We start from the raw sequence: 25,412 nt of genomic DNA on the forward strand, positions 1-25,412 counted from the left end.
AGAGATAAAAGGAATGCATGCAGTAAAAGCTGCAGAATTTAAAGTTGTCTGAGGGCAAAACACAACCACTGAAGATTACTCAAATCATTTCCGGGTGGGACTCCAACAGTGGAAAACATTGGTGTCCGCTGACATCACAGGGGTACATAGTACAGGGTGTTGTGTATTTATGTGTTCTATGTTATGTTTTTAAGCACTTAATCGTACAAATCCCTACTCCGGCTGTAATAGTGGGTTATCACGATTTAGGGGGCTCAGGAGATTTTACAAGAGGGAATGGGACACAATTCTACATACAGTATTTCTGACTATGGGGGTAATTCAGACCTAACTCTCTCTGCACATGTTATATCTGCCCCACCTGCAGTGCACATGGGCCCTCATTCCGAGTCGTTCGCTCGGTAATTTTCTTCGCATCGCAGCGTTTTTCTGCTTAGTACGCATGCGCAATGTTCGCACTGCGACTGCGCCAAGTAATTTTGCTATGAAGATAGTTTTTTTACTCACGGCTTTTTCTTCGCTCCGGCGATCGTAGTGTGATTGACAGGAAATGGGTGTTACTTGGCGGAAACACGGCGTTTTATGGGCGTGTGGATAAAAACGCTACCGTTTCCGGAAAAAACGCGGGAGTGGCTGGAGAAACGGAGGAGTGTCTGGGCGAACGCTGGGTGTGTTTATGACGTCAAACCAGGAACGACAAGCAGTGAACTGATCGCAGATGCCGAGTAAGTCTGAAGCTACTCTGAAACTGCTAAGTAGTTTGTAATCGCAATATTGCGAATACATCGTTCGCAATTTTAAGAAGCTAAGATTCACTCCCAGTAGGCGGCGGCTTAGCGTGTGTAACTCTGCTAAAATCGCCTTGCGAGCGAACAACTCGGAATGAGGGCCATGGTTTTGCCCAACTGCTAACAAATTTGCTGCTACAATTAGGTCTGAATTATCCCCTATATGACGGATGACGGTGGGTGATGTTATTGCCTCCCAGATAAGAGCCGGGACAATTGTTGGGGACTTATCATCATTAGTCGCTAACATTTTATATAATTTCAGGACCACAATTGTGAGAAAAGTTCATCTGAGAATCAAAGTCACAGAAAACCGGATCTCCCGGCCAAGGGGAAGGTAATAACTAAACGGCAAAGAAAAAGATTATTTTTGGAATTTGTGAGACTCGGCGACAGAATACAGCGCACCCTCCAACAGTCCTGGATTTACTGGACAATCCCAATTTCCAGCCAAGACCATATATCACAATTGTATCATTTGTAATTTTATGTTATAATAAGTACATGAAAACACAAAGGCCAGGAAGGTAAGAGCCACAACATCCTCACTTTCACTGCGCTTCAGCTGTGAAGAGATAAGGGGGAGATTTATCAAATGTAAAGGGATCCACAGACTATTATACCTAGAAAATACAGGGACTAGAGGTCTGAAGGGTAACTTAGTGTCTACAATGTATTTCACTATTCTGCTCACAATTCTGTTCTTTCATAATAGAACTCAAAGGTTGCTGATTGCTGCCTGCCATATTTAGATAAACATCTGACCCACATCACTAGTAGTTTCTTCTTAAATGGAGAAAAAAAATGTCATTAACAAATGTAACAAATACAATTTTGAATCCTTACAGAATCACAGCACTGGCGATGCCTCCTGCAAGTGTCGTTTTTCCCTGGTTGGCTGCAACTTTAAAGTAAGTGTAACATTTCATGAATTTGGCGTAATATGTGTATTATTAATGTAGAAATAAAAAGTATCATTAAACATAAAAGGGGCTGAGATTGTAGCGCAAGTCAGAATAATATATGTATTAGAGGAAACACTGAGCATATTACACCTCTATGAATGGCTCCCCCAACAAAGAACATGGATGTTTCTAAGAGAAAGGGATTCCTATCAAAATCTTCCCATAGTTCATCCGGATCCTCCCATCACTGCCCTATACTGCTGTCCTCCCACTATATAACTCTCATGCTTCTTTCAGACCGCAAATGCCGGATCCTACCCGGTAAGACAAACGTGTACTTACCGGGTGGGATCCGGCATTTGCGCTCCGCTGCTGGCTTTCCGACCCGGCAATATACCGGGTCGGTTGCCATAGCAGCGGAGGGAGCAGCAGCAGCAGGGGCGGGGGTGGAGGCGGCGCTGGGAGATGAGCTCATCTCCTGCGCCGCCTCTCCCTATGCTGTGAATGGGAACCGTGTCGCATCGACACGGCTCCCATTCACACCGCACCTGACCCGGTAATCAACCCGGGTAAAACCCTTCTTTTTTACCGGGTTGAATTACCGGGTCAGGCGACCCGCTAAAACGACCAAGGACCTTTCACATCGCACACTGACCCAGGTCGACACAGCAATATGCCGTGTTGATACCGGGTTATTTGTGCGATGCGAAAGGGGTATCAGTCTGTGGCTTCCTGCTGCCTCCATTCCCCTCCTCACATCATGTCACTGCCCCTGTCACATGCAGCCCTGTCCTCACTGACACATCACTCATCTCCTGATATACTCTGTGCTGCTGGGGACCCTGCTCCTCCCACTATATAACTCTCAGTCTGTGACTTCCTGCTGCCTTCATTCCCCTCCTCACATCATGTCACCGCCCCTGTCACATGCAGCCCTGTCCTCACTGACACATCACTCATCTCCTGATATACTCTGTCCTGCTGGGGACCCTGCTCCTTCCACTATATACCTCTCAGTCTGTGGCTTCATGCTGCCTCCATTCCCCTCCTCACATCATGTCACCGCCCCTGTCACATGCAGCCCTGTCCTCACTGACACATCACTCATCTTCTGATATACTCTGTGCTGCTGGTGACCCTGCTCCTCCAACTAAATAACTCTCAGTCTGTGACTTCCTGCTGCCTCCATTCCCCTCCTCACATCATGTCACTGCCCCTGTCACATGCAGCCCTGTCCTCACTGACACACCACTCATCTCCTGATATACTCTGTGCTGCTGTGGCTCCTGCCCCTCCTACTATATAACTCTCAGTCTGTGGCTTCCTGCTGCCTCCATTCCCCTCCTCACATCCTGTCACTGCCCCTGTCACATGCAGCCCTGTCCTCACTGACACATCACTCATCTCCTGATATACTCTGTGCTGCTGGGGACCCTGCTCCTCCCACTATATAACTCTCAGTCTGTGGCTTCCTGCTGCCTTCATTCCCCTCCTCACATCATGTCACCGCCCCTGTCACATGCAGCCCTGTCCTCACTGACACATCACTCATCTCCTGATATACTCTGTCCTGCTGGGGACCCTGCTCCTTCCACTATATACCTCTCAGTCTGTGGCTTCATGCTGCCTCCATTCCCCTCCTCACATCATGTCACAGCCCCTGCCACATGCAGCCCTGTGCTCACTGACACATCACTCATCTCCTGATATACTCTGTGCTGCTGGGGACCCTGCTCCTCCCACTATATAACTCTCAGTCTGTGGCGTCCTGCTGCCTCCATTCCTCTCCTCACATCATGTCACTGCCCCAGTCACATGCAGCCCTGTCCTCACTGACACATCACTCATCTCCTGATATACTCTGTGCTGCTGGGGACCCTGCTCCTCCCACTATATAACTCTCAGTCTGTGGCTTCCTGCTGCCTCTATTCCCCTTCTCACATCATGTCACTGCCCCTGTCACATGCAGCCCTGTCCTCACTGACACATCACTCATCTTCTGATATACTCTGTCCTGCTGGGGACCCTGCTCCTCCCACTATATAACTCTCAGACTGTGGCTTCATGCTGCCTCCATTCCCCTCCTCACATCATGTCACTGCCCCTGTCACATGCAGCCCTGTCCTCACTGACACATCACTCATCTTCTGATATACTCTGTGCTGCTGGTGACCCTGCTCCTCCCACTATATAACTCTCAGTCTGTGACTTCCTGCTGCCTCCGTTCCCCTCCTCACATCATGTCACTGCCCCTGTCACATGCAGCCCTGTCCTCACTGACACACCACTCATCTCCTGATATACTCTGTGCTGCTGTGGCTCCTGCCCCTCCCACTATATAACTCTCAGTCTGTGGCTTCCTGCTGCCTCCATTCCCCTCCTCACATCATGTCACTGCCCCTGTCACATGCAGCCCTGTCCTCACTGACACATCACTCATCTCCTGATATACTCTGTGCTGCTGGGGACCCTGCTCCTCCCACTATATAACTCTCAGTCTGTGGCTTCCTGCTGCCTTCATTCCCCTCCTCACATCATGTCACCGCCCCTGTCACATGCAGCCCTGTCCTCACTGACACATCACTTATCTCCTGATATACTCTGTCCTGCTGGGGACCCTGCTCCTTCCACTATATACCTCTCAGTCTGTGGCTTCATGCTGCCTCCATTCCCCTCCTCACATCATGTCACCGCCCCTGTCACATGCAGCCCTGTCCTCACTGACACATCACTCAGCTTCTGATATACTCTGTGCTGCTGGTGACCCTGCTCCTCCCACTATATAACTCTCAGTCTGTGACTTCCTGCTGCCTCCATTCCCCTCCTCACATCATGTCACTGCCCCTGTCACATGCAGCCCTGTCCTCACTGACACATCACTCATCTCCTGATATACTCTGTGCTGCTGTGGCTCCTGCCCCTCCCACTATATAACTCTCAGTCTGTGGCTTCATGCTGCCTCCATTCCCCTCCTCACATCCTGTCACTGCCCCTGTCACATGCAGCCCTGTCCTCACTGACACATCACTCATCTCCTGATATACTCTGTGCTGCTGGGGACCCTGCTCCTCCCACTATATAACTCTCAGTCTGTGGCTTCCTGCTGCCTCCATTCCCCTCCTCACATCATGTCACTGCCCTTGTCACATGCAGCCCTGTCCTCACTGACACATCACTCATCTCCTGCTATACTCTGTGCTGCTGGGGACCCTGCTCCTCCCACTATATAACTCTCAGTCTGTGACTTCCTGCTGCCCCCATTGCCCTCCTCACATCATGTCACTGCCCCTGTCACATGCAGCCCTGTCCTCACTGACACATCACTCATCTCCTGATATACTCTGTGCTGCTGTGGCTCCTGCCCCTCCCACTATATAACTCTCAGTCTGTGGCTTCCTGCTGCCTCCATTCCCCTCTTCACATCATGTCACTGCCCCTGTCACATGCAGCCCTGTCCTCACTGACACATCACTCATCTCCTGATATACTCTGTGCCGCTGGAGATCCTGCTCCTCCCACTATATAACTCTCAGTCTGTGGCTTCCTGCTACCTCCACTCCCCTCCTCACATCCTGTCACTGCCCCTGTCACATATAGCCCTGTCCTCACTGACACATCACTCATCTCCTGATATACTCTGTGCTGCTGGGGACCCTGCTCCTCTCACTATATAACTCTCAGTCTCTGGCTTCCTGCTGCCTCCATTCCCCTCCTCACATCATGTCACTGCCCCTGTCACATGCCGCCCTGTCCTCACTGACACATCACTCATCTCCTGATATACTCTGTGCTGCTGGGGACTCTGCTCCTACCACTACATAACTCTCAGTCTGTGGCTTCCTGCTGCCTCTATTCCCCTCCTCACATCATGTCACTGCCCCTGTCACATGCCGCCCTGTCCTCACTGACACATCACTCATCTCCTGCTATACTCTGTGCTGCTGGGGACCCTGCTCCTTCCTCTATATACCTCTCAGTCTGTGGCTTCATGCTGCCTCCATTCCCCTCCTCACATCATGTCACCGCCCCTGTCACATGCAGCCCTGTCCTCACTGACACATCACTCATCTTCTGATATACTCTGTGCTGCTGGTGACCCTGCTCCTCCCACTATATAACTCTCAGTCTGTGACTTCCTGCTGCCTCCATTCCCCTCCTCACATCATGTCACTGCCCCTGTCACATGCAGCCCTGTCCTCACTGACACATCACTCATCTCCTGATATACTCTGTGCTGCTGTGGCTCCTGCCCCTCCCACTATATAACTCTCAGTCTGTGGCTTCATGCTGCCTCCATTCCCCTCCTCACATCCTGTCACTGCCCCTGTCACATGCAGCCCTGTCCTCACTGACACATCACTCATCTCCTGATATACTCTGTGCTGCTGGGGACCCTGCTCCTCCCACTATATAACTCTCAGTCTGTGGCTTCCTGCTGCCTCCATTCCCCTCCTCACATCATGTCACTGCCCTTGTCACATGCAGCCCTGTCCTCACTGACACATCACTCATCTCCTGCTATACTCTGTGCTGCTGGGGACCCTGCTCCTCCCACTATATAACTCTCAGTCTGTGACTTCCTGCTGCCCCCATTGCCCTCCTCACATCATGTCACTGCCCCTGTCACATGCAGCCCTGTCCTCACTGACACATCACTCATCTCCTGATATACTCTGTGCTGCTGTGGCTCCTGCCCCTCCCACTATATAACTCTCAGTCTGTGGCTTCCTGCTGCCTCCATTCCCCTCTTCACATCATGTCACTGCCCCTGTCACATGCAGCCCTGTCCTCACTGACACATCACTCATCTCCAGATATACTCTGTGCCGCTGGAGATCCTGCTCCTCCCACTATATAACTCTCAGTCTGTGGCTTCCTGCTACCTCCACTCCCCTCCTCACATCCTGTCACTGCCCCTGTCACATATAGCCCTGTCCTCACTGACACATCACTCATCTCCTGATATACTCTGTGCTGCTGGGGACCCTGCTCCTCTCACTATATAACTCTCAGTCTCTGGCTTCCTGCTGCCTCCATTCCCCTCCTCACATCATGTCACTGCCCCTGTCACATGCCGCCCTGTCCTCACTGACACATCACTCATCTCCTGATATACTCTGTGCTGCTGGGGACTCTGCTCCTACCACTACATAACTCTCAGTCTGTGGCTTCCTGCTGCCTCTATTCCCCTCCTCACATCATGTCACTGCCCCTGTCACATGCCGCCCTGTCCTCACTGACACATCACTCATCTCCTGCTATACTCTGTGCTGCTGGGGACCCTGCTCCTCCCACTATATAACTCTCAGTCTGTGGCTTCCTGCTGCCTCTATTCCCCTCCTCACATCATGTCACTGCCCCTGTCACATGCAGCCCTGTCCTCACTGACACATCACTCATCTCCTGATATACTCTGTGCTGCTGGGGACTCTGCTCCTACCACTACATAACTCTCAGTCTGTGGCTTCCTGCTGCCTCCATTCCCCTCCTCACATCATGTCACTGCCCCTGTCACATGCCGCCCTGTCCTCACTGACACATCACTCATCTCCTGCTATACTCTGTGCTGCTGGGGACCCTGCTCCTCCCACTATATAACTCTCAGTCTGTGGCTTCCTGCTGCCTCTATTCCCCTCCTCACATTATGTCACTGCCCCTGTCACATGCAGCCCTGTCCTCACTGACACATCACTCATCTCCTGATATACTCTGTGCTGCTGGGGACCCTGCTCCTCCCACTATAAAACTCTCAGTCTGTGGCTTCCTGCTGCCTCCATTCCTCTCCTCACATCATGTCACTGCCCCTGTCACATGCAGCCCTGTCCTCACTGACACATCACTCATCTCCTGATATACTCTGTGCTGCTGGGGACCCTGCTCCTCGCACTATATAACTCTCAGTCTGTGGCTTCCTGCTGCCTCCATTCCCCTCCTCACATCATGTCACTGCCCCAGTCACATGCAGCCCTGTCCTCACTGACACATCACTCATCTCCTGATATACTCTGTGCTGCTGGGGACCCTGCTCCTCCCACTATATAACTCTCAGTCTGTGGCTTCCTGCTGCCTCCATCCCCCTCCTCACATCATGTCACTGCCCCTGTCACATGCAGCCCTGTCCTCACTGACACATCACTCATCTCCTGATATACTCTGTGCTGCTGGGGACTCTGCTCCTACCACTACATAACTCTCAGTCTGTGGCTTCCTGCTGCCTCTATTCCCCTCCTCACATCATGTCACTGCCCCTGTCACATGCCGCCCTGTCCTCACTGACACATCACTCATCTCCTGCTATACTCTGTGCTGCTGGGGACCCTGCTCCTCCCACTATATAACTCTCAGTCTGTGGCTTCCTGCTGCCTCTATTCCCCTCCTCACATCATGTCACTGCCCCTGTCACATGCAGCCCTGTCCTCACTGACACATCACTCATCTCCTGATATACTCTGTGCTGCTGGGGACTCTGCTCCTACCACTACATAACTCTCAGTCTGTGGCTTCCTGCTGCCTCCATTCCCCTCCTCACATCATGTCACTGCCCCTGTCACATGCCGCCCTGTCCTCACTGACACATCACTCATCTCCTGCTATACTCTGTGCTGCTGGGGACCCTGCTCCTCCCACTATATAACTCTCAGTCTGTGGCTTCCTGCTGCCTCTATTCCCCTCCTCACATTATGTCACTGCCCCTGTCACATGCAGCCCTGTCCTCACTGACACATCACTCATCTCCTGATATACTCTGTGCTGCTGGGGACCCTGCTCCTCCCACTATAAAACTCTCAGTCTGTGGCTTCCTGCTGCCTCCATTCCTCTCCTCACATCATGTCACTGCCCCTGTCACATGCAGCCCTGTCCTCACTGACACATCACTCATCTCCTGATATACTCTGTGCTGCTGGGGACCCTGCTCCTCGCACTATATAACTCTCAGTCTGTGGCTTCCTGCTGCCTCCATTCCCCTCCTCACATCATGTCACTGCCCCAGTCACATGCAGCCCTGTCCTCACTGACACATCACTCATCTCCTGATATACTCTGTGCTGCTGGGGACCCTGCTCCTCCCACTATATAACTCTCAGTCTGTGGCTTCCTGCTGCCTCCATCCCCCTCCTCACATCATGTCACTGCCCCTGTCACATGCAGCCCTGTCCTCACTGACACATCACTCATCTCCTGATATACTCTGTGCTGCTGGGGACCCTGCTCCTCCCACTATATAACGCTCAGTCTGTGGCTTCCTGCTGCCTCCATTCCCCTCCTCACATCATGTCACTGCCCCTGTCACATGCAGCCCTGTCCTCACTGACACATCACTCATCTCCTGATATACTCTGTGCTGCTGGGGACCCTGCTCCTCCCACTATATAACTCTCAGTCTGTGGCTTCCTGCTGCCTCCATTCCCCTCCTCACATCATGTCACTGCCCCTGTCACATGCAGCCCTGTCCTCACTGACACATCACTCATCTCCTGATACACTCTGTGCTGCATCACTAACACATCTCATAGCCGGAAACAGGCAGATATAAAAGCTATGGCCCTCATTCCGAGTTGTTCGCTCGTTAATTTTCTTCGCATCGCAGCGATTTTCCGCAAACTGCGCATGCGCAATGTTCGCACCGCGGCTGCGCCAAGTAAATTTGCAAAGAAGTTTGGTATTTTACTCACGACTTAGCGAAGATTTTTCTTTGTTCTGGTGATCGGAGTGTGATTGACAGGAAGTGGGTGTTTCTGGGCGGAAACTGGCCGTTTTATGGGAGTGTGTGAAAAAACGCTGGCGTTTTCGGGAAAAACGCGGGAGTGGCTGGAGAAACGGGGGAGTGTCTGGGCGAACGCTGGGTGTGTTTGTGACGTCAAACCAGGAACGAAAAGGACTGAACTGATCGCAGTGGCAGAGTAAGTGTCGAGCTACTCAGAAACTGCTAAGAAATTTCTGATTGCTATTCTATTCGCAATTCTGCGAATCTTTCGTTCGCTATTCTGCAAAGCTAAGATTCACTCCCAGTAGGCGGCGGCTTAGCGTGTGCAAAGCTGCTAAAAGCAGCTAGCGAGCGAACAACTCGGAATGAGGGCCTATATCAGTTAATGCCAGTAACTCTGTGTAATAAATAACATATCACTGATGAACTTCATCTTTTAGGGCAGCAGAGAAAAGGTGAAGGAACACGAGAAATCCTCGGCAGCTGCTCACTTAGAGCTGGTTATTCCTGTTTTAATGCAAATAAAAACCAGTCTGACAGATGGCGGGGGCAGGGAGAATGGACTACACAACAACCTATCAGAATCCGCAGCCAGGGGGGCCCAGAAAGTCTTTTCAGAAATGCAGAATGGGGAGACAAGTCTTGTGAATGGGACTATAGATGTGGACTGTGGTGGCCACCAAAATGGATGGTCCCTGATGCCAGATCTGATCAGTAGATTATCTGTCCTGGAGGCCCGGACACAAGTCTTCGAAAATATCATCGCTGTGCTGAATAGGGAGATTGACAGCTCCAGTGCCAAATTAGCTACCGTCCTGGAGCAGAGGAAGGAGGAGGAGATGAAAGTGAAGGCCTGTGAGCAGAAGGTAAGGCACGCACGCTGATCCGACGCCAGCCAAGGGTCTCGGTTCCTGTACTACTATCAGCGCTATGGAATATTCACACATATACACAGAGGGTCTGATCCTGGGCCGTACGGAGCCGCAACTGTGAATGCGTCTTATGACGCTCGCCCGTCTATACAAAGCCCTTCCACCGCCGATCTCAAGCCACTTGATGTAGGCCTTGGGGTAAAACACAGGAATTTGTACGGCGCGTACGCGTACCCACAACAATAAAAATAGTAAATTGATCTTGGAACTACGTATTGAGTAGAGGCCTGTTGCGGAAAGGGACGATTACTGTATCATCCCATCTACGAAAGGGGCTATGGAAGGTGATTGCACGCCTGTAATCAATGCTAGACCCATTTGCGTCATCTTTCGCCATCTCCATTCGCCTGGTGGGGGTGTGTGTGAAAATATACTATTTATCAAGTGGTGAAACTTTTCACTAGTGTTAACACTGGGTGACACCCAACAGCCTGATCCCACCTGAGAAAGCCACCCTGGCCCGAGATTGTGAACTTCCTCCTCTTATTCTTCACTAACTGAAGGAGCAACAGAAGGGATATTTTTTACAGCGGTTATAACACTGGTTTCTATTCATGAAGCAGTGAAAAGAGTGGAGAAGTGAGCCAGTGGTAACTAATCAGCTGCTACGTATGCTTTTATAGAATGCACTTGATAAATGTTATTTCAACACTGGTTGCCAAGGGCAACTTTTTTCACTGAGTCACTACTCCACTTTTTGACTGCTTCATGAATAGACCCCATTATCTCCAAGGGGAGAATACAGTAGAGAATACCAACTGAGACAGTCAGTTCTCACCCCACCTGTCCCTAAGAGGTATATACAATTCCCATCGCTGTTTAATGCAGTAGGTAATCTTTACTCATTTTCCTGGGCGCCGACATGGGGGATCATTGGTTAACCGTTCCATAAACACTCTGCACACATCACTAAGAATTGAATTGCCCCATGAGACTGCACGGGTAATATTAGTTATCAGTAGCAGGTCACCTTTCCAGACGTCAGGAAATGAATGATCCCTGATTTGCAACCTAATGAAAACCTTGCTCATTTTCTTTCCCAGATTGCCAACTTGAATCGTACTTTGACTAGGAAGGACATTGCATTGAATGAGTTATATACGCGTTTCACCACATTGGAGCAAACTTCTTTCGATGGGATATTCTTATGGAAAATCTGTGACCTGAAGCAGAAATGCCATGATGCAATCACAGGAAAAGCCATCAGCCACTATTCTCCAGGTACAAACATCCGCATTTACATATTCCAGAGGAAATCAACTTCATTGAGCTGTAAATGTTTATGATAACTACTGTGTACAGCCATTGGCTGGGACCTATCCCTCAAAATGCATTCATCATCCATACTAAGTGCAGCCATTCATGTTACACACTGGAGCATAATTCATGATAGTTTACTAGGACCCATTGATATAACGTCATCATTTTCCTGTATACGGAAACATTAAATATTATCACAAGAGGAGAAGAGAGAGAAAAAAATAACTACAATTCATTACACATCCAAAACAATATCTGACTTACAGATCAGGTAGAAATAAGGTTACAACAATCACGGAAATAGTTGCGATAATCAGAATCCCCATGGTATGGCAACAAAATTTAGTGCTTGTCAGTGTGCACTTCACCGTACGTTCCAGTGACGTAGCAAGAAAATGCGAAACGCGTTTCAGAACTACGTTCTTTATCAATGGGTCCCTATGCAAGTTAATGTACAGAATCTGAATACTGTCACACAACAATCTTGTTGGTTGACAAGCTTAAATTGAATAGAATAAATATATTAATAACCTGAAAATACATTATTTATTTAAATATTTTAAAATGGATTTCATATATTACTCTTCGTGATGACCTAATGAAATGCTGTTTATTTCTTATGACCCACTAAACAAGAATTTCCAGCACTAGTCAACGTGTAAAATATTCTACAAGGTCACTGGGGCAACTTCCCATCATAAGAGGGCATCACCGACTGGAGGACAGTGGCGGTGCTAATGCCACCATGGTAAATAGGCTTCACCATGCATGGAGAAGCATCGCAGAAGTCTCCCCAGTCTAGACTGTACCATTTGCAATAGCCGGCGATATCCAACACCAGGAAGGAGGCCTTTGGTAAATAGGCAGGAGCTCCAAATCCTGAGTTAAAGCTTTTTGGCTACGATATGATATATCAGTATGATATCCTGAAGGACAGGATGCCGGCAGTCAGAATACCAACAGTGGCATCCAGACCATCGGAATCCCAAAAGCTGCCTGGAAAGTACCATAACCTTCCCCTGTCCCCTACCCTAACCCTCCCTTGTGTGTGCCTAAACCTAATCCTCCCTTGTGGGTACCTAACCTTAATCCTTACGGCCGTTGCCTAACTTCAACCCTCCCTTCCCCGCTGACTAAACCTAACCCTCCCTGGTGGTGCCTACCCCTAACCCTCCCTTCCCTGCTGCCTAAACTTAACCCTCCCCGCTTGGTGCCTAATCCTAACCTCTCCTTCAAAGTGCCTAAACCTAACCCTCCCTCCCCAGTACCTAACTATCCCCTTCCCGTCCCTGCACCCTAACCCCCCTTCTAATGCCTAAACCTAACCCCCCCATCGCAGCAGAAAGTACCCTAACCTTCCCCTGCCCCCTACCCTAACCCTCCCTTGTGGGTGCCTAAACCTAATCCTCCCTTGTCGGTACCTAACCCTAATCCTTCCGGCCGGTACCTAACTCTAACCCTTCCTTCCCCACTGGCTAAACCTAACCCTCCCCGTTGGTGCCTAACCCTAACCCTCCCTTCCCTGCTGGCTAAACCTAACCCTCCCCGTTGGTGCCTAACCCTAACCCTCCCTTCCCCGCTGGCTAAAGCTAGCCCTCCCCGCTTGTTGCCTAACCCTAACCCTCCCTTCCCCGCTGGCTAAACCTAACCCTCCCCATTGGTGCCTAACCACAACCCTCCCTTCCCCGCTGGCTAAACCTAACCCTCCCCGTTGGTGACTAACCCTAACCCTCCCTCCCCACTGCATAAACCTAACCCTCCCCTCTTGGTGCCTAACCCTAACCCTCCCTTCTCCGCTGCCTAAACCTAAACCTTCCCGCTTGGTGCCTAACCCTCCCTTCCCCACTGGCTAAACCTAACCCTCCCCGTTGGTGCCTAACCCTAACCCTCCCTTCCTTGCTGGCTATACCTAACATTCCCCGTTGGTGCCTAACCACAACCCTCCCTTCCCCGCTGGCTAAACCTAACCCTCCTCGTTGGTGCCTAACCCTAACCCTCCCTTCCTCGCTGGCTAAACCTAACCTCCCCGTTGGTGCCTAACCCTAACCCTCCCTTCCCCGCTGGCTAAACCTAACCCTCCCCGGTGGTGCCTAGCCCTAACCCTCCCTTCCCCACTGGCTAAAGCTAGCCCTCCCCGCTTGGTGCCTAACCCTAAGCCTCCCTTCCCCACTGGCTAAAGCTAGCCCTCCCTGCTTGGTGCCTAACCCTAACCCTCCCTTCCCCGCTGGCTAAACCTAACCCTCCCCGTTGGTGCCTAACCCTAACCCTCCCTTCCCCACTGGCTAAACCTAACCCTCCCCGGTGGTGCCTAACTCCAACCCTCACTTCCCCACTGGCTAAAGCTAGCCCTCCCCGCTTGGTGCCTAACCTTAACCTCCCCTTTAAAGTGCCTAAACCTAACCCTCCCTCCCCGGTACCTAACCATCCACTTCCCGTCCCTGCACCTGACTCCCCTTCTAATGCCTAAACCTAACCTACCCCCCCCCCCCCCCTTCCCCATTCCCCCTCACGGCAGGACGCGAGTGCGTCCTACTGGAAGAACAATCAGAATTCTGGCTGTCTGTATTTTGATGCTGGGACCCTCGCCTCCGACGGGATTTAGACGCCGGGCTTAGGGTGTCCTTTGGGCTTCCGGCGTCGGTATTTAGACAGCCGGGATCCCGTCCTTCAGATGTTATCTACATCCCTAAAATAGATCCCTTACACATACATTTTTAACTTATAAATATTGAATTACTGTTGGCGGACGAATGGAAATTAATTTTGAAATCCCTATAGATTCATTACATAGTGATCCACTGACATTACGTAGTTCTTTTTATCACTGGAGTGTATGGCGAAACGCAGTGACCGTTACCCAACTGCTGTACCGGACCTTGGCGATTCTGGTGACCGCTCATTCCGCTATGAGAAAACCTTTTTCTATTTAAGCTGTAAATTGGATATTGTTTTGGAGCTATAACAAATTGCAATCATTTTGAAAATCGGTTCTCTGCCCCCTCCTCTTCTCATACATATCTGATGGTCTGATGGATCTCGGGATCGGAACACTCCTGGCCGGAGGACCATCACCGAGGAATTTACTCCAAAGCCAATTTGGAATAAAAGAAGAATAATATTATTCTCACGTCACCGCTTATATATTTTGGAAATTATTTGATAGATTTATAGAAGAGTGAAATAAGCCCTTTATTAATTTCCCTTTCTGAAATGCGATCTCTATTATTTTAAATATTTAGAGGGAAACGGTTCAGCTACAGAATATAATCCATGTATTACCAAAAAATGCAGTTAGGACTATTTTGTCTGCAGTGTGGGATTGGAGCGCGGCCCGATTCTGTGGTGTTTCATTTAAGTCGTTAATGGTTCTAAAGAATTACCTGAAATCCTATAATTACAATGAGTCATCCACTAAGTGAAACAAATTTATCATTTTCATGGTTTTGAGATTTCTCCTCACAGTGAGCACAGGGAAAGAATAAATACTACAGAAGTTATGGATGAGCAGACACAGTAAGGGAGTACTATAGTGGGACTGAGGCTGCAGAGAGAGTTCAGAGTACCATTGCGGTATGGAGAGTGCAGATACACTAGGGAGTATTATAGAGGTGTAGAGAGTGCAGGCAGCGCAGGCAGTATTAGAGGTATACAGAGTGCAGGCAGATGAGGCAGTATTAGAGGTGTAGAGAGTGCAGGCAGCGGAGGCAGTATTAGAGGTGTAGAGTGCAGGCAGCGGAGGCAGTATTAGAGGTGTAGAGAGTGCAGGCAGCGGAGGCAGTATTAGAGGTGTAGAGAGTGCACGCAGCGGAGGCAGTATTAGAGGTGTAGAGAGTGCAGGCAGCGGAGGCAGTATTAGAGGTATACAGAGTGCAGGCAGATGAGGCAGTATTAGAGGTGTAGAGAGTGCAGGCAGAGGAGGCGGTATTAGAGGTATATTAGAGGTGTAGAGAGTGCAGGCAGAGGAGGCAGTATTAGAGGTATATTAGAGGTATAGAGAGTGCAGGCAGAGGAGTTGGTATTAGAGGTGTAGAGAGTACAGGCAGCGGAGGCAGTATTAGAGGTATACAAGGTGCAGGCAGATGAGGCAGTATTAGAGGTGTAGAGAGTGCAGGCAGAGGAGGCGGTATTAGAGGTATATTAGAGGTGTAGAGAGTGCAGGCAGAGGAGGCAGTATTAGAGGTATATTAGAGGTATAGAGAGTGCAGGCAGAGGAGGCAGTATTACAGGTGTAGAGAGTGCAGGCAGCGGAGGCAGTATTAGAGGTATACAAGGTGCAGGCAGATGAGGCAGTATTAGAGGTGTAGAGAGTGCAGGCAGCGGAGGCAGTATTAGAGGTGTAGAGAGTGCAGGCAGCGGAGGCAGTATTAGAGGTGTAGAGAGTGCAGGCAGCGGAGGCAGTATTAGAGGTGTATTAAAGGTGTTGAGAATGCAGGCAGAGGAGGCAGTATTAGAGGTGTAGAGAGTGCAGGCAGAGGAGGCAATATTAGAGGTGTAGAGAGTGCAGGCAGCGGAGGCAGTATTAGAGGTGTATTAAAGGTGTAGAGAGTGCAGGCAGAGGAGGCAGTATTAGAGGTGTATTAAAGGTGTAGAGAGTGCAAACGGAGGAGGCAGTAGTAGAGGTGTAGAGAGTGCAGGCAGAGGAGGCAGTATTAGAGGTATAGAGAGTGCAGGCAGAGGAGGCAGTATTAGAGGTATACAGAGTGCAGGCGAGAGGGCAGGCAGAGGAGGCAGTATTAGAGGTGTAGAGAGTGCAGGCAGCGGAGGCAGTATTAGAGGTGTAGAGAGTGCAGGCAGAGGAGGCAGTATTAGAGGTGTAGAGAGTGCAGGCAGCGGAGGCAGTATTAGAGGTATACAGAGTGCAGGCAGATGAGGCAGTATTAGAGGTGTAGAGAGTGCAGGCAGCGGAGGCAGTATTAGAGGTGTAGAGAGTGCAGGCAGCGGAGGCAGTATTAGAGGTGTAGAGAGTGCAGGCAGCGGAGGCAGTATTAGAGGTGTAGAGAGTGCAGGTAGATGAGGTAGTATTAGAGGTATACAGAGTGCACGCAGAAGAGGCAGTATTAGAGGTGTAGAGAGTGCAGGCAGAGGAGGCGGTATTAGAGGTGTAGAGAGTGCAGGCAGAGGAGGCAGTATTAGAGGTATATTAGAGGTATAGAGAGTGCAGGCAGAGGAGGCGGTATTAGAGGTGTAGAGTGTACAGGCAGAGGAGGCAGTATTAGAGGTGTAGAGAGTGCAGGCAGCGGAGGCAGTATTAGAGGTGTAGAGAGTGCAGGCAGATGAGGTAGTATTAGAGGTGTAGAGAGTGCAGGCAGATGAGGCAGTATTAGAGGTGTAGAGAGTGCAGGCAGAGGAGGCGGTATTAGAGGTGTAGAGAGTGCAGGCAGAGGAGGCAGTATTAGAGGTATATTAGAGGTATAGAGAGTGCAGGCAGAGGAGGCGGTATTAGAGGTGTAGAGAGTGCAGGCAGAGGAGTTAGTATTAGAGGTGTATTAGAGGTGTAGAGAGTGCAGGCAGAGGAGGCAGTATTAGAGGTGTAGGGTGCAGGCAGCCGAGGCAGTATTAGAGGTGTATTAGAGGTATAGAGAGTGCAGGCAGAGGAGGCAGTATTAGTGGTGTAGAGAGTGCAGGCAGAGGAGGCAGTATTAGAGGTGTATTAAATGTGTAGAGAGTGCAGACGGAGGAGGCAGTAGTAGAGGTGTAGAGAGTGCAGGCAGAGGAGGTAGTATTAGAGGTGTGGAGAGTGCAGGCAGAGGAGGCAGTATTAGAGGTATAGAGAGTGCAGGCAGAGGAGGCAGTATTAGAGGTGTAGAGAGTGCAGGTAGATGAGGTAGTATTAGAGGTATACAGAGTGCACGCAGAAGAGGCAGTATTAGAGGTGCAAAGAGTGCAGGCAGAGGAGGCAGTATTAGAGGTATATTAGAGGTGTAGAGAGTGCAGGCAGAGGAGGCAGTATTAGAGGTATATTAGAGGTATAGAGAGTGCAGGCAGAGGAGGCGGTATTAGAGGTGTAGAGAGTGCAGGCAGAGGAGGCAGTATTAGAGGTGTAGAGAGTGCAGGCAGAGGAGGCAGTATTAGAGGTGTAGAGAGTGCAGGCAGAGGAGGTAGTATTAGAGGTGTAGAGAGTGCAGGCAGGGGAGGCAGTATTAGAGGTGTAGAGAGTGCAGGTGGAGGAGGTAGTATTAAAGGTGTAGAGAGTGCAGGCAGAGGAGGCAGTACTAGAGGTGTAGAGAGTGCAGGCAGAGGAGGCAGTATTAGAGGTGTAGAGAGTGCAGGCAGAGGAGGCAGTATTAGAGGTGTAGAGAGTGCAGACGGAGGAGGTAGTATTAAAGGTGTAGAGAGTGCAGACGGAGGAGGCAGTATTAGAGGTGTAGAGAGTGCAGACATCGGAGGCAGTATTAGAGGTGTAGAGAGTGCAGGCAGAGGAGGCAGTATTAGAGGTGTAGAGAGTGCAGGCAGAGGAGGCAGTATTAGAGGTGTAGAGAGTGCAGGCAGAGGACGCAGTATTAGAGGTGTAGAGAGTGCAGGCAGAAAAGGCAGTATTAGAGGTGTAGAGAGTGCAGGTGGAGGAGGTAGTATTAAAGGTGTAGAGAGTGCAGACGGAGGGGGCAGTATTAGAGGTGTAGAAAGTGCAGGCAGAGGAGGCAGTATTAGAGGCATACACCATTGATTTGAGTAGCAGAACATAACATATATCATTTAACAATACCTGCATTTTTACCTGTCACTGTTCCTATTCCCAGCATTCTACACGGCAAGGTATGGCTACAAAGTGTGCCTGCGGGCTTACTTAAATGGAGATGGTGCCGGAAAGGGGACCCACATCTCCCTGTTTTTCGCTGTCATGAGAGGAGAACACGATGCGCTACTCTCCTGGCCATTTAAACACAAGGTAAACGCACCACACAGTCCTCTCTTCCTCTGATTAACAGCAACTCATTGACTGAACCGTGAACAGAAAAGTATGCTTTATATTTCTTATCATGTGACCTGTATGGGCCTATTATAGCAATCGTAGCTGAATGTTTATATTACAGCAATAACCAGTGCTGTAACTAGACATTTTAGCGCTGTGTGCAAGAAACTGCAACGGCACCCCCCCTTATACAAATCAGGACCAGTGCGTGCCATGGCTGTGCTTAAAACATACAGGGGCGTGGCTGCATGGGGAAGGGGCATGGCCACATACCTCCCTTTTACACATTACAGCAGGCAGAGTCCCCCTTTTTATACATTCTGGCAGCAGAGTCCCCCTTTTTACACATTAGGCAGGCAGAGTCCCCCTTTCTTACACATTATGGCAGCAGAGCTCCCTTTTTTACACATTAAGCATGCAGTCTCCTTTTTACACATTACAGCAACAGAGTCCCCCTTTTTTACACATTATGGCAGCAGAGTCCCCCTTTTTACACATTACGGCAGGCAGTCCCTTTTTTTTCTTTCTTTTTACACATTATGGCAGCATGGGGAAGGGGCATGGCCACATACCTCCCTTTTACACATTACAGCAGGCAGAGTCCCCCTTTTTATACATTCTGGCAGCAGAGTCCCCCTTTTTACACATGTGGCAGGCAGAGTCCCCCTTTCTTACACATTATGGCAGCAGAGCTCCCTTTTTTACACATTAAGCATGCAGTCTCCTTTTTACACATTACAGCAACAGAGTCCCCCTTTTTTACACATTATGGCAGCAGAGTCCCCCTTTTTACACATTACGGCAGGCAGTCCCTTTTTTTTCTTTCTTTTTACACATTATGGCAGGCAGTCCCCATTTTGTACACAATATAGCAGGCAGTCCCACCCCCACCCCCCTTTTTTTTTTACACATTATGGTAGGCAGTCCCCATTTTTTTTTTATAGATTATGCCAGGCAGTCCCCCTTTTTTATAGATTATGACAGGCAGTCCCCCTTTTTATAGATTATGAAAGGCAGTCACCCCTTTTTACACATTACAGCAGGGAGGGAGGGAGGGGAGAGACGGGGGGAGAGAGAGAGAGAGAGTTATACTCACCTGCAACGAGCCAGCATGGGTTTCCTCTGTCCTCCTCCTGTTCCTGCCCTACGGCTTCTGTTCCCCTACTGGAGGCGCTGTGGGAGGGGCACGGGAAGCACACTCTCTGCAGGACATGAGGTAGTGAGTGGGCCTAACTTCGGCTGCCCACTCACACTAACAAGAGCTACGGCCAGAGAGGGGGACCAGGGAGGGGGCGGCTCCACTGTCCGTGCAGCAGGACATGGATGCGGGGGAGGGAGACTTTTAGCTGCCGGCTTCTGTTCTCCTCCTGGAGGCGCCGTGGTTGAGGGGCACGGGAAGCACACTCTCTCCGTGCAGGGAGGTGGCGGAGCCAGAGCCTGCGGACGGGCAGCTGCTGCGCTGCCCGGTGTCATGTAGATAACTACATGATGTGTGCCGTGAAGGAGCTGGGCGCACCTCGCCGCGGGATGCGCTCAGCTAGTGGCAGAGGTTTTGGAGCTGCCTTAGACAGTAGCGGCCCTGCGGGTTGTGCCGGCGGTCCTGCGCCTACAGTGCACATGCGCTGTGTGCAGGCACTGCTGGCACACACCTAGTTACGGCCCTGGCAATAACATTCACAGGCTGCTACAGTGTAATATAGATTCTTTATATCCACATACAAGCCACAATATAAAGAGTGAGTTTGTCACTTGTAGAACTAGTGCTAATCCCCAGCACTGTCTCTCACCCGTCTCCAAAGCCTCTCCCCAGTACTGCTTCTCACCCACCTCCCCCCAGCGCTGCCTCTCACCCGTCTCACCAGCCTCTCCCCAGCACTTCCTCTCACCCGCCTCCTCAGCCTCTCCCCAGCACTGCCTCTCACCCATCTCACCAGCCTCTCCCCAGCACTGCCTCTCACCCGTCTCCCCAGCCTCTCCCCAGCACTGCCTCTCACCCATCTCCCCAGCACTGCCTCTTACCCGTCTCCCCAGCCTCTCCCCAGCACTGCTTCTCACCCGCCTCCCCAGCCTCTCCCCAGCACTGCCTCTCACCAGCCTCTCCCCAGCACTGCTTGTCACCCACTTCTCCAGCCTCTCCCCAGCGCTGCCTCTCACCATCTCACCAGGCTCTCCCCAGCACTGAATCTCACCAGTCTCCCCAGCCTCTCCCCAGCAATGCCCTTCACCCGTCTTCCCAGCCTCTCCCCAGCACTGCCTCTGACTCGTCTCCCAAGCCTCTCCCCAGCACTGCCACTCACCCGTCTCCCCAGCCTCTCCCCAGCACTGCCTCTCACTCGTCTCCCCAGCCTCTCCCCAGCACTGCCTCTCAATCATCTCCCCAGCCTCTCCCCAGAACTGTCTCTCACCCGTCTCACCAGCCTCTCACCAGCACTGCCTCTCCCCAGCACTGCCTCTCACCGGCCTCCCCAGCCTCTCCCCAGCACTGCCTCTCACCCATCTCCCCAGCCTCTCCCCAGCACTGCCTCTCATCCATCTCCCCAGCATATCCCCAGCACTGCCTCTCACTCGTATCCCCAGTCTCTCCCCAGCACTGCCTCTCACCTGTCTCCCCAGCCTCTCTCCAGCACTGCTTCTCACCCGCCTCCCCAGCCTCTCCCCAGCAATGCTTCTCACCCGCCTCCCCAGCCTCTCCCTAGCGCTGCCTCTCACCCATCCTCACCAGTCTCTCCCCAGCACCACCTCTCACTAGTCTCCCCAGCACTGCCTCTCACCCGTCTCCCCAGCCTCTCCCCAGCACTGCCTCTCACCCGTCTCCCCAGCCTCTCCCCAGCACTGCCTCTCACCCATCTCCCCAGCCTCTCCCCAGCACTGCCTCTCACCCATCTCCCCAGCACTGCCTCTCACCCATCTCTCCAGCACTGCCTCTCACCCATATCACCTGCCTCTCCCCAGCACTGCCTCTCCCCTTCTTCCCAGCCTCTCCCAAGCACTGCCTCCCACCCGTCTCACCTGCCTATCACCAGCACTGCCTCTCACCCGCCTCCCCAGCACTGCCTTTCACCCGCCTCCCCAGCCTATCCCCAGCACTGCCTCTCACCCGCCTCCCCAGCCTCTCCGCAGCACTGCCACTCACCTGCCTCTCCCCAGCACTACCTCTCACCTGCCTCCCCAGCCTCTCCCCAGCACTGCCTCTCACCTGTCTCCCCAGCCTCTCCCCAGCAATGCCTCTCACCTGCCTCCCCAGCTTCTCCCCAGCACTACCTCTCACCCATCTCACAGCCTCTCCCCAGCACTGCCTCTCACCCGTCTCACCAGCCTCTTCCCAGCACTGCCTCTTACCCATCTCACCAGCCTCTCCCCAGCATTGCCTCTCACCCGCCTCCCCAGCCTGCTTCGTAGGCAGAGTCTGACTGGTTACTAAGAGCAACAGGTCCACTTTTCTTCTTTAGAAGATTTAATACATCTCATCTTACGTTTGGTGTAACAGTGTTGCTGGGCTCTGGGAGATGGTTCCTCTTGTAGGGTAATGTCACCCATGAGTTTTATAAATCAGGTTCCTGGGCAGAAAACCAGATTTATAAAACTCATGGGTGACATTACCCTGCAAGAGGAGCCATCTCCCAGAGCCCAGCAGCACTGTTACACCAAACGTAAGATGAGATGTATTAACTCTTCTAAAGAAGAAAAGTGGACCTGTTGCTCTTAGTAACCAATCAGACTCTGCCTATCATTTTATAGAATATACTAGTTAGCTAAAATATGATTGCTATCTACAACACCTCTTCTTTACCTCTTTAAAGGGTTTGACACATTTCCCCTTAAGAAACCAACCAATAGTTGTCTGTCATAGACAGATGTTTATGTTAAGACTTCTATGTATTAATTTGATCTGATAAATGTCATTAAAACATTTCCGGCTCACAAGTAGATAGGTTAGAAAGGGCCCTGGGCCTGACACACACTGTCGTTATCAGACAATATGCCGCTCCCCTACTCACATGTGAGCGTGCCTGCACACAGCTCACCTCACAGAGAGGTATTGTAGGGATAGAGGACACTGATACGACACACCGTTATTCCTGGTCACCACCCTGGATATGGCAGAGGGTTTTGAGGCACAGAGGAGGGGAGGGATCAGGGATCACCAAAACATGGTAATGAGTCTCACTTCCATGGCTGCACTCTGTAGCTCTACTGCAACTTTTCCTTAAGGCACTCTCATACAGCCAAAGTTACTAAGAAACGCTGGGGGGTTACAGTACACTAGAACAAGGGTTGAACCCAATGTGAGACGGTGCCCCCTAGAGTGGAGGCAAGATGTGCCCAGCTTCTGGGCCAGTTGTCACTAACTGTTCTGCGTCCATTTCTTTCCAGGTAACATTCATGCTTATGGACCAAAGCAATCGAGAGCATGTGCTTGACGCGTTTCGCCCAGACGTCACCTCCGCCTCCTTCCAGCGGCCTTTAAATGACATGAATATCGCCAGTGGCTGCCCCTTGTTTTGCCCCCTCTCTAAGCTACAGTCTGCAAAACACAGCTACGTGAGAGAAGACACCATGTTCATCCGGTGTATAATAGACACCAGCTCTTAGAGGCGACTCGCTGCAGCCAGCGCACAGGGAAGCGCAGTCCGCTCCGGAAACGTCCATTATCTGCTGTGTATGAATACATGTATGAACATATCTCTAATAGGAAACTTTGTCATAACACTGGTTACTGTTACTGACGTATGAAGAGACTGTGAATATGCTGCTTGAAACCCTGCCATGATGTGTTACTGTATATGAGTACTGAGTATCTAATAATATTTGGCTTGTAGTACGGTAGGTCTTGATTGGTTAATAGTTGGCTTGGAGGAGGTCTAACTTGGACAAGACCCAGGAAAGTAATATGATAGGAGCAGTGAATGTGGGGTGCATTGCCAATGAAAGGAAAGCCAACATTATAAATATGAAATGTAGTTATATTAAATTTGCAGAGTAATATATTAAAAATAGCACAGGGGTATAATGTTATGTACAGGGTGAATACTGCATTTCGCCACTATAATGATAAAACCCTCAGCGCACACTTAATGCATGTACCGGCTGCGTAGTGTATTCTGGTTGTTATGATATATCTGACCGACACACAATATTATGCACCGTACACCGGTAACCGAACAGCCCAGCACTATCACCCACAAGGTAAAGGGTCACTGGACATACATATAATATATTTGTCCCTTACAGTGGACCTGTACAACGCAGAGGCAGCTGTATTGATATTCATGGTGCGTCACGCTGCCCAGGCAGTTATACTCTTACGGTCCATAAAATATCGCACTCCGCTGTGCCTATGTCACAAGGGCCACTTTGCAAACGGCAAAACCCCTTACCATGAAACAGAACTTGCAATCACTGCTTCGTTTTGGGGCGGTACATCTTGTACCAACTTTAGACCTGATGCAGTGACTGACGCATTGTCAATGCTGTACGCTGCGGAAAGATTTTTTGGCACTGTGCTTGCATCCAACTCGCACTGTACACGTGCCGCGATGGTCTAGAGATGGCGGTCGCAGTGATGCTTTATTTGCAAAGTCACAGCTAGTCTGCGTTTCAGCGGTGTAACGGAAAAGTGGCGACTGAAATGCAGCCGTGTCGCGACTGTTTTGGGGGCGTGTCATAGTTTGCCACTGTGACCCTGTACGCAGTAAAAATGTCTCCTGTATCTTGCGTCTGACGGCCACGCTGCATGACCAGGGTACAGATAGACAGTGTGTCTAGATAGACAGTCAAAGGGTCGACACCATACACTATGGTTGACATGCAACAAAGTCAGCATGGCCAAAAGGTAGACAGAGCTTAAGGTCGACAAGTTCAAAATGCCGACATGACAACGGTTGACACAAGTTGGGGGTTTTCACATATTTTTCAACTTATGCTTGATCTGCCATCCATGTGGACTACAACTGGGAACAGTAATCTGCGGCGAGCGCAGTGAGGCACCTTGCCCGAAGCGTGGCGAGTGAAGTGAGCCCGTGAGGGTACATATTAACACTGGTTGTGGTCACAGATGTTGAAACATACATACTGGACAAGGTGACACCCCCCCCACCCCCCGTCACAAAACTTGTGTTGACCTATTTTTGTGTCAACCATTTCCAAGTTGACCTTTGACCCTGTCTCTGAATCAGTTCTTTTGGGCGACTTCCGACACCTTTTTTCATTGTAATAACGCGCTGCTTACCATATTGCAGAATGTTTGCATCATCTCAATCCGTGCGTGAGCTGCGCCCCGTGTTATTCGTCATTTTACGCTAGAGCCGGTTACTTACGGACAGGAGACCTGCGCAGGTGAAACCGGCGTCCTATACAGCATCACATGTCAGTCTGTTTGGTTTCACGAGGGTACGGTTATGTGATACGGAATACAGGTATTATAGAACTATATGAGCTAAATGAAAATGTTTTTTACTTATGAGATTACGGTTTGTGTATTTAATAATTTTATATTTATTTGTGACATTTCTATTTGCACTTTGTGACAGTAAAAAGTTATTAGAAGCTGATTTTTGTCGCTTTATATTTCCTGCTGTAACTGATTAACCGCAGCGGTATTTTCCACGCTGTAGGTTGGGAGGAAGTCTATAAATAGCGCTGGGATAACACTGACTCACAGTCACGGTGCCTCTGCCTACTGTGTCCTACACTGGGCACCATAGACTACAGCGGGGGGCCAGGGACGGACTGGCCCACAGGGGTACACAGGAAACCACCGGTGGGCCCCACTGCCTGAGGGCCCACTCCTTCCTCTAGGGATTAGTTTTTAGACCGTGCACTTGAATTATACATTATACATAAGTTACATTATACTGCACTGGGCTATGGTGTATTCTCTACAGTGCATTGCTGTTATTAATCTGCTACATT

The 25,412-nt window shown here is 50.5% G+C and overlaps 1 protein-coding gene across 1 annotated transcript in view; it reads left to right on the forward strand.

Annotated features, from left to right (window-relative positions):
- TRAF1 (TNF receptor associated factor 1) overlaps positions 1-25,041 on the forward strand; it is a 40,936-nt gene extending 15,895 nt beyond the window's left edge. Inside the window, exons 5-10 of the mRNA XM_063935986.1 lie at positions 1,054-1,125; positions 1,637-1,699; positions 9,839-10,264; positions 11,374-11,551; positions 18,328-18,476; positions 22,875-25,041. Of these exons, the coding sequence (XP_063792056.1) occupies positions 1,054-1,125; positions 1,637-1,699; positions 9,839-10,264; positions 11,374-11,551; positions 18,328-18,476; positions 22,875-23,093 (1,107 nt within the window). The 3' untranslated portion in view covers positions 23,094-25,041. The remainder of the gene's footprint in view (positions 1-1,053; positions 1,126-1,636; positions 1,700-9,838; positions 10,265-11,373; positions 11,552-18,327; positions 18,477-22,874) is intronic.
- The last annotated feature ends 371 nt before the right edge of the window (positions 25,042-25,412 follow it).

Source organism: Pseudophryne corroboree, chromosome 8 (assembly GCF_028390025.1).
Source record: "Pseudophryne corroboree isolate aPseCor3 chromosome 8, aPseCor3.hap2, whole genome shotgun sequence".
Taxonomy (NCBI): domain Eukaryota; kingdom Metazoa; phylum Chordata; class Amphibia; order Anura; family Myobatrachidae; genus Pseudophryne; species Pseudophryne corroboree.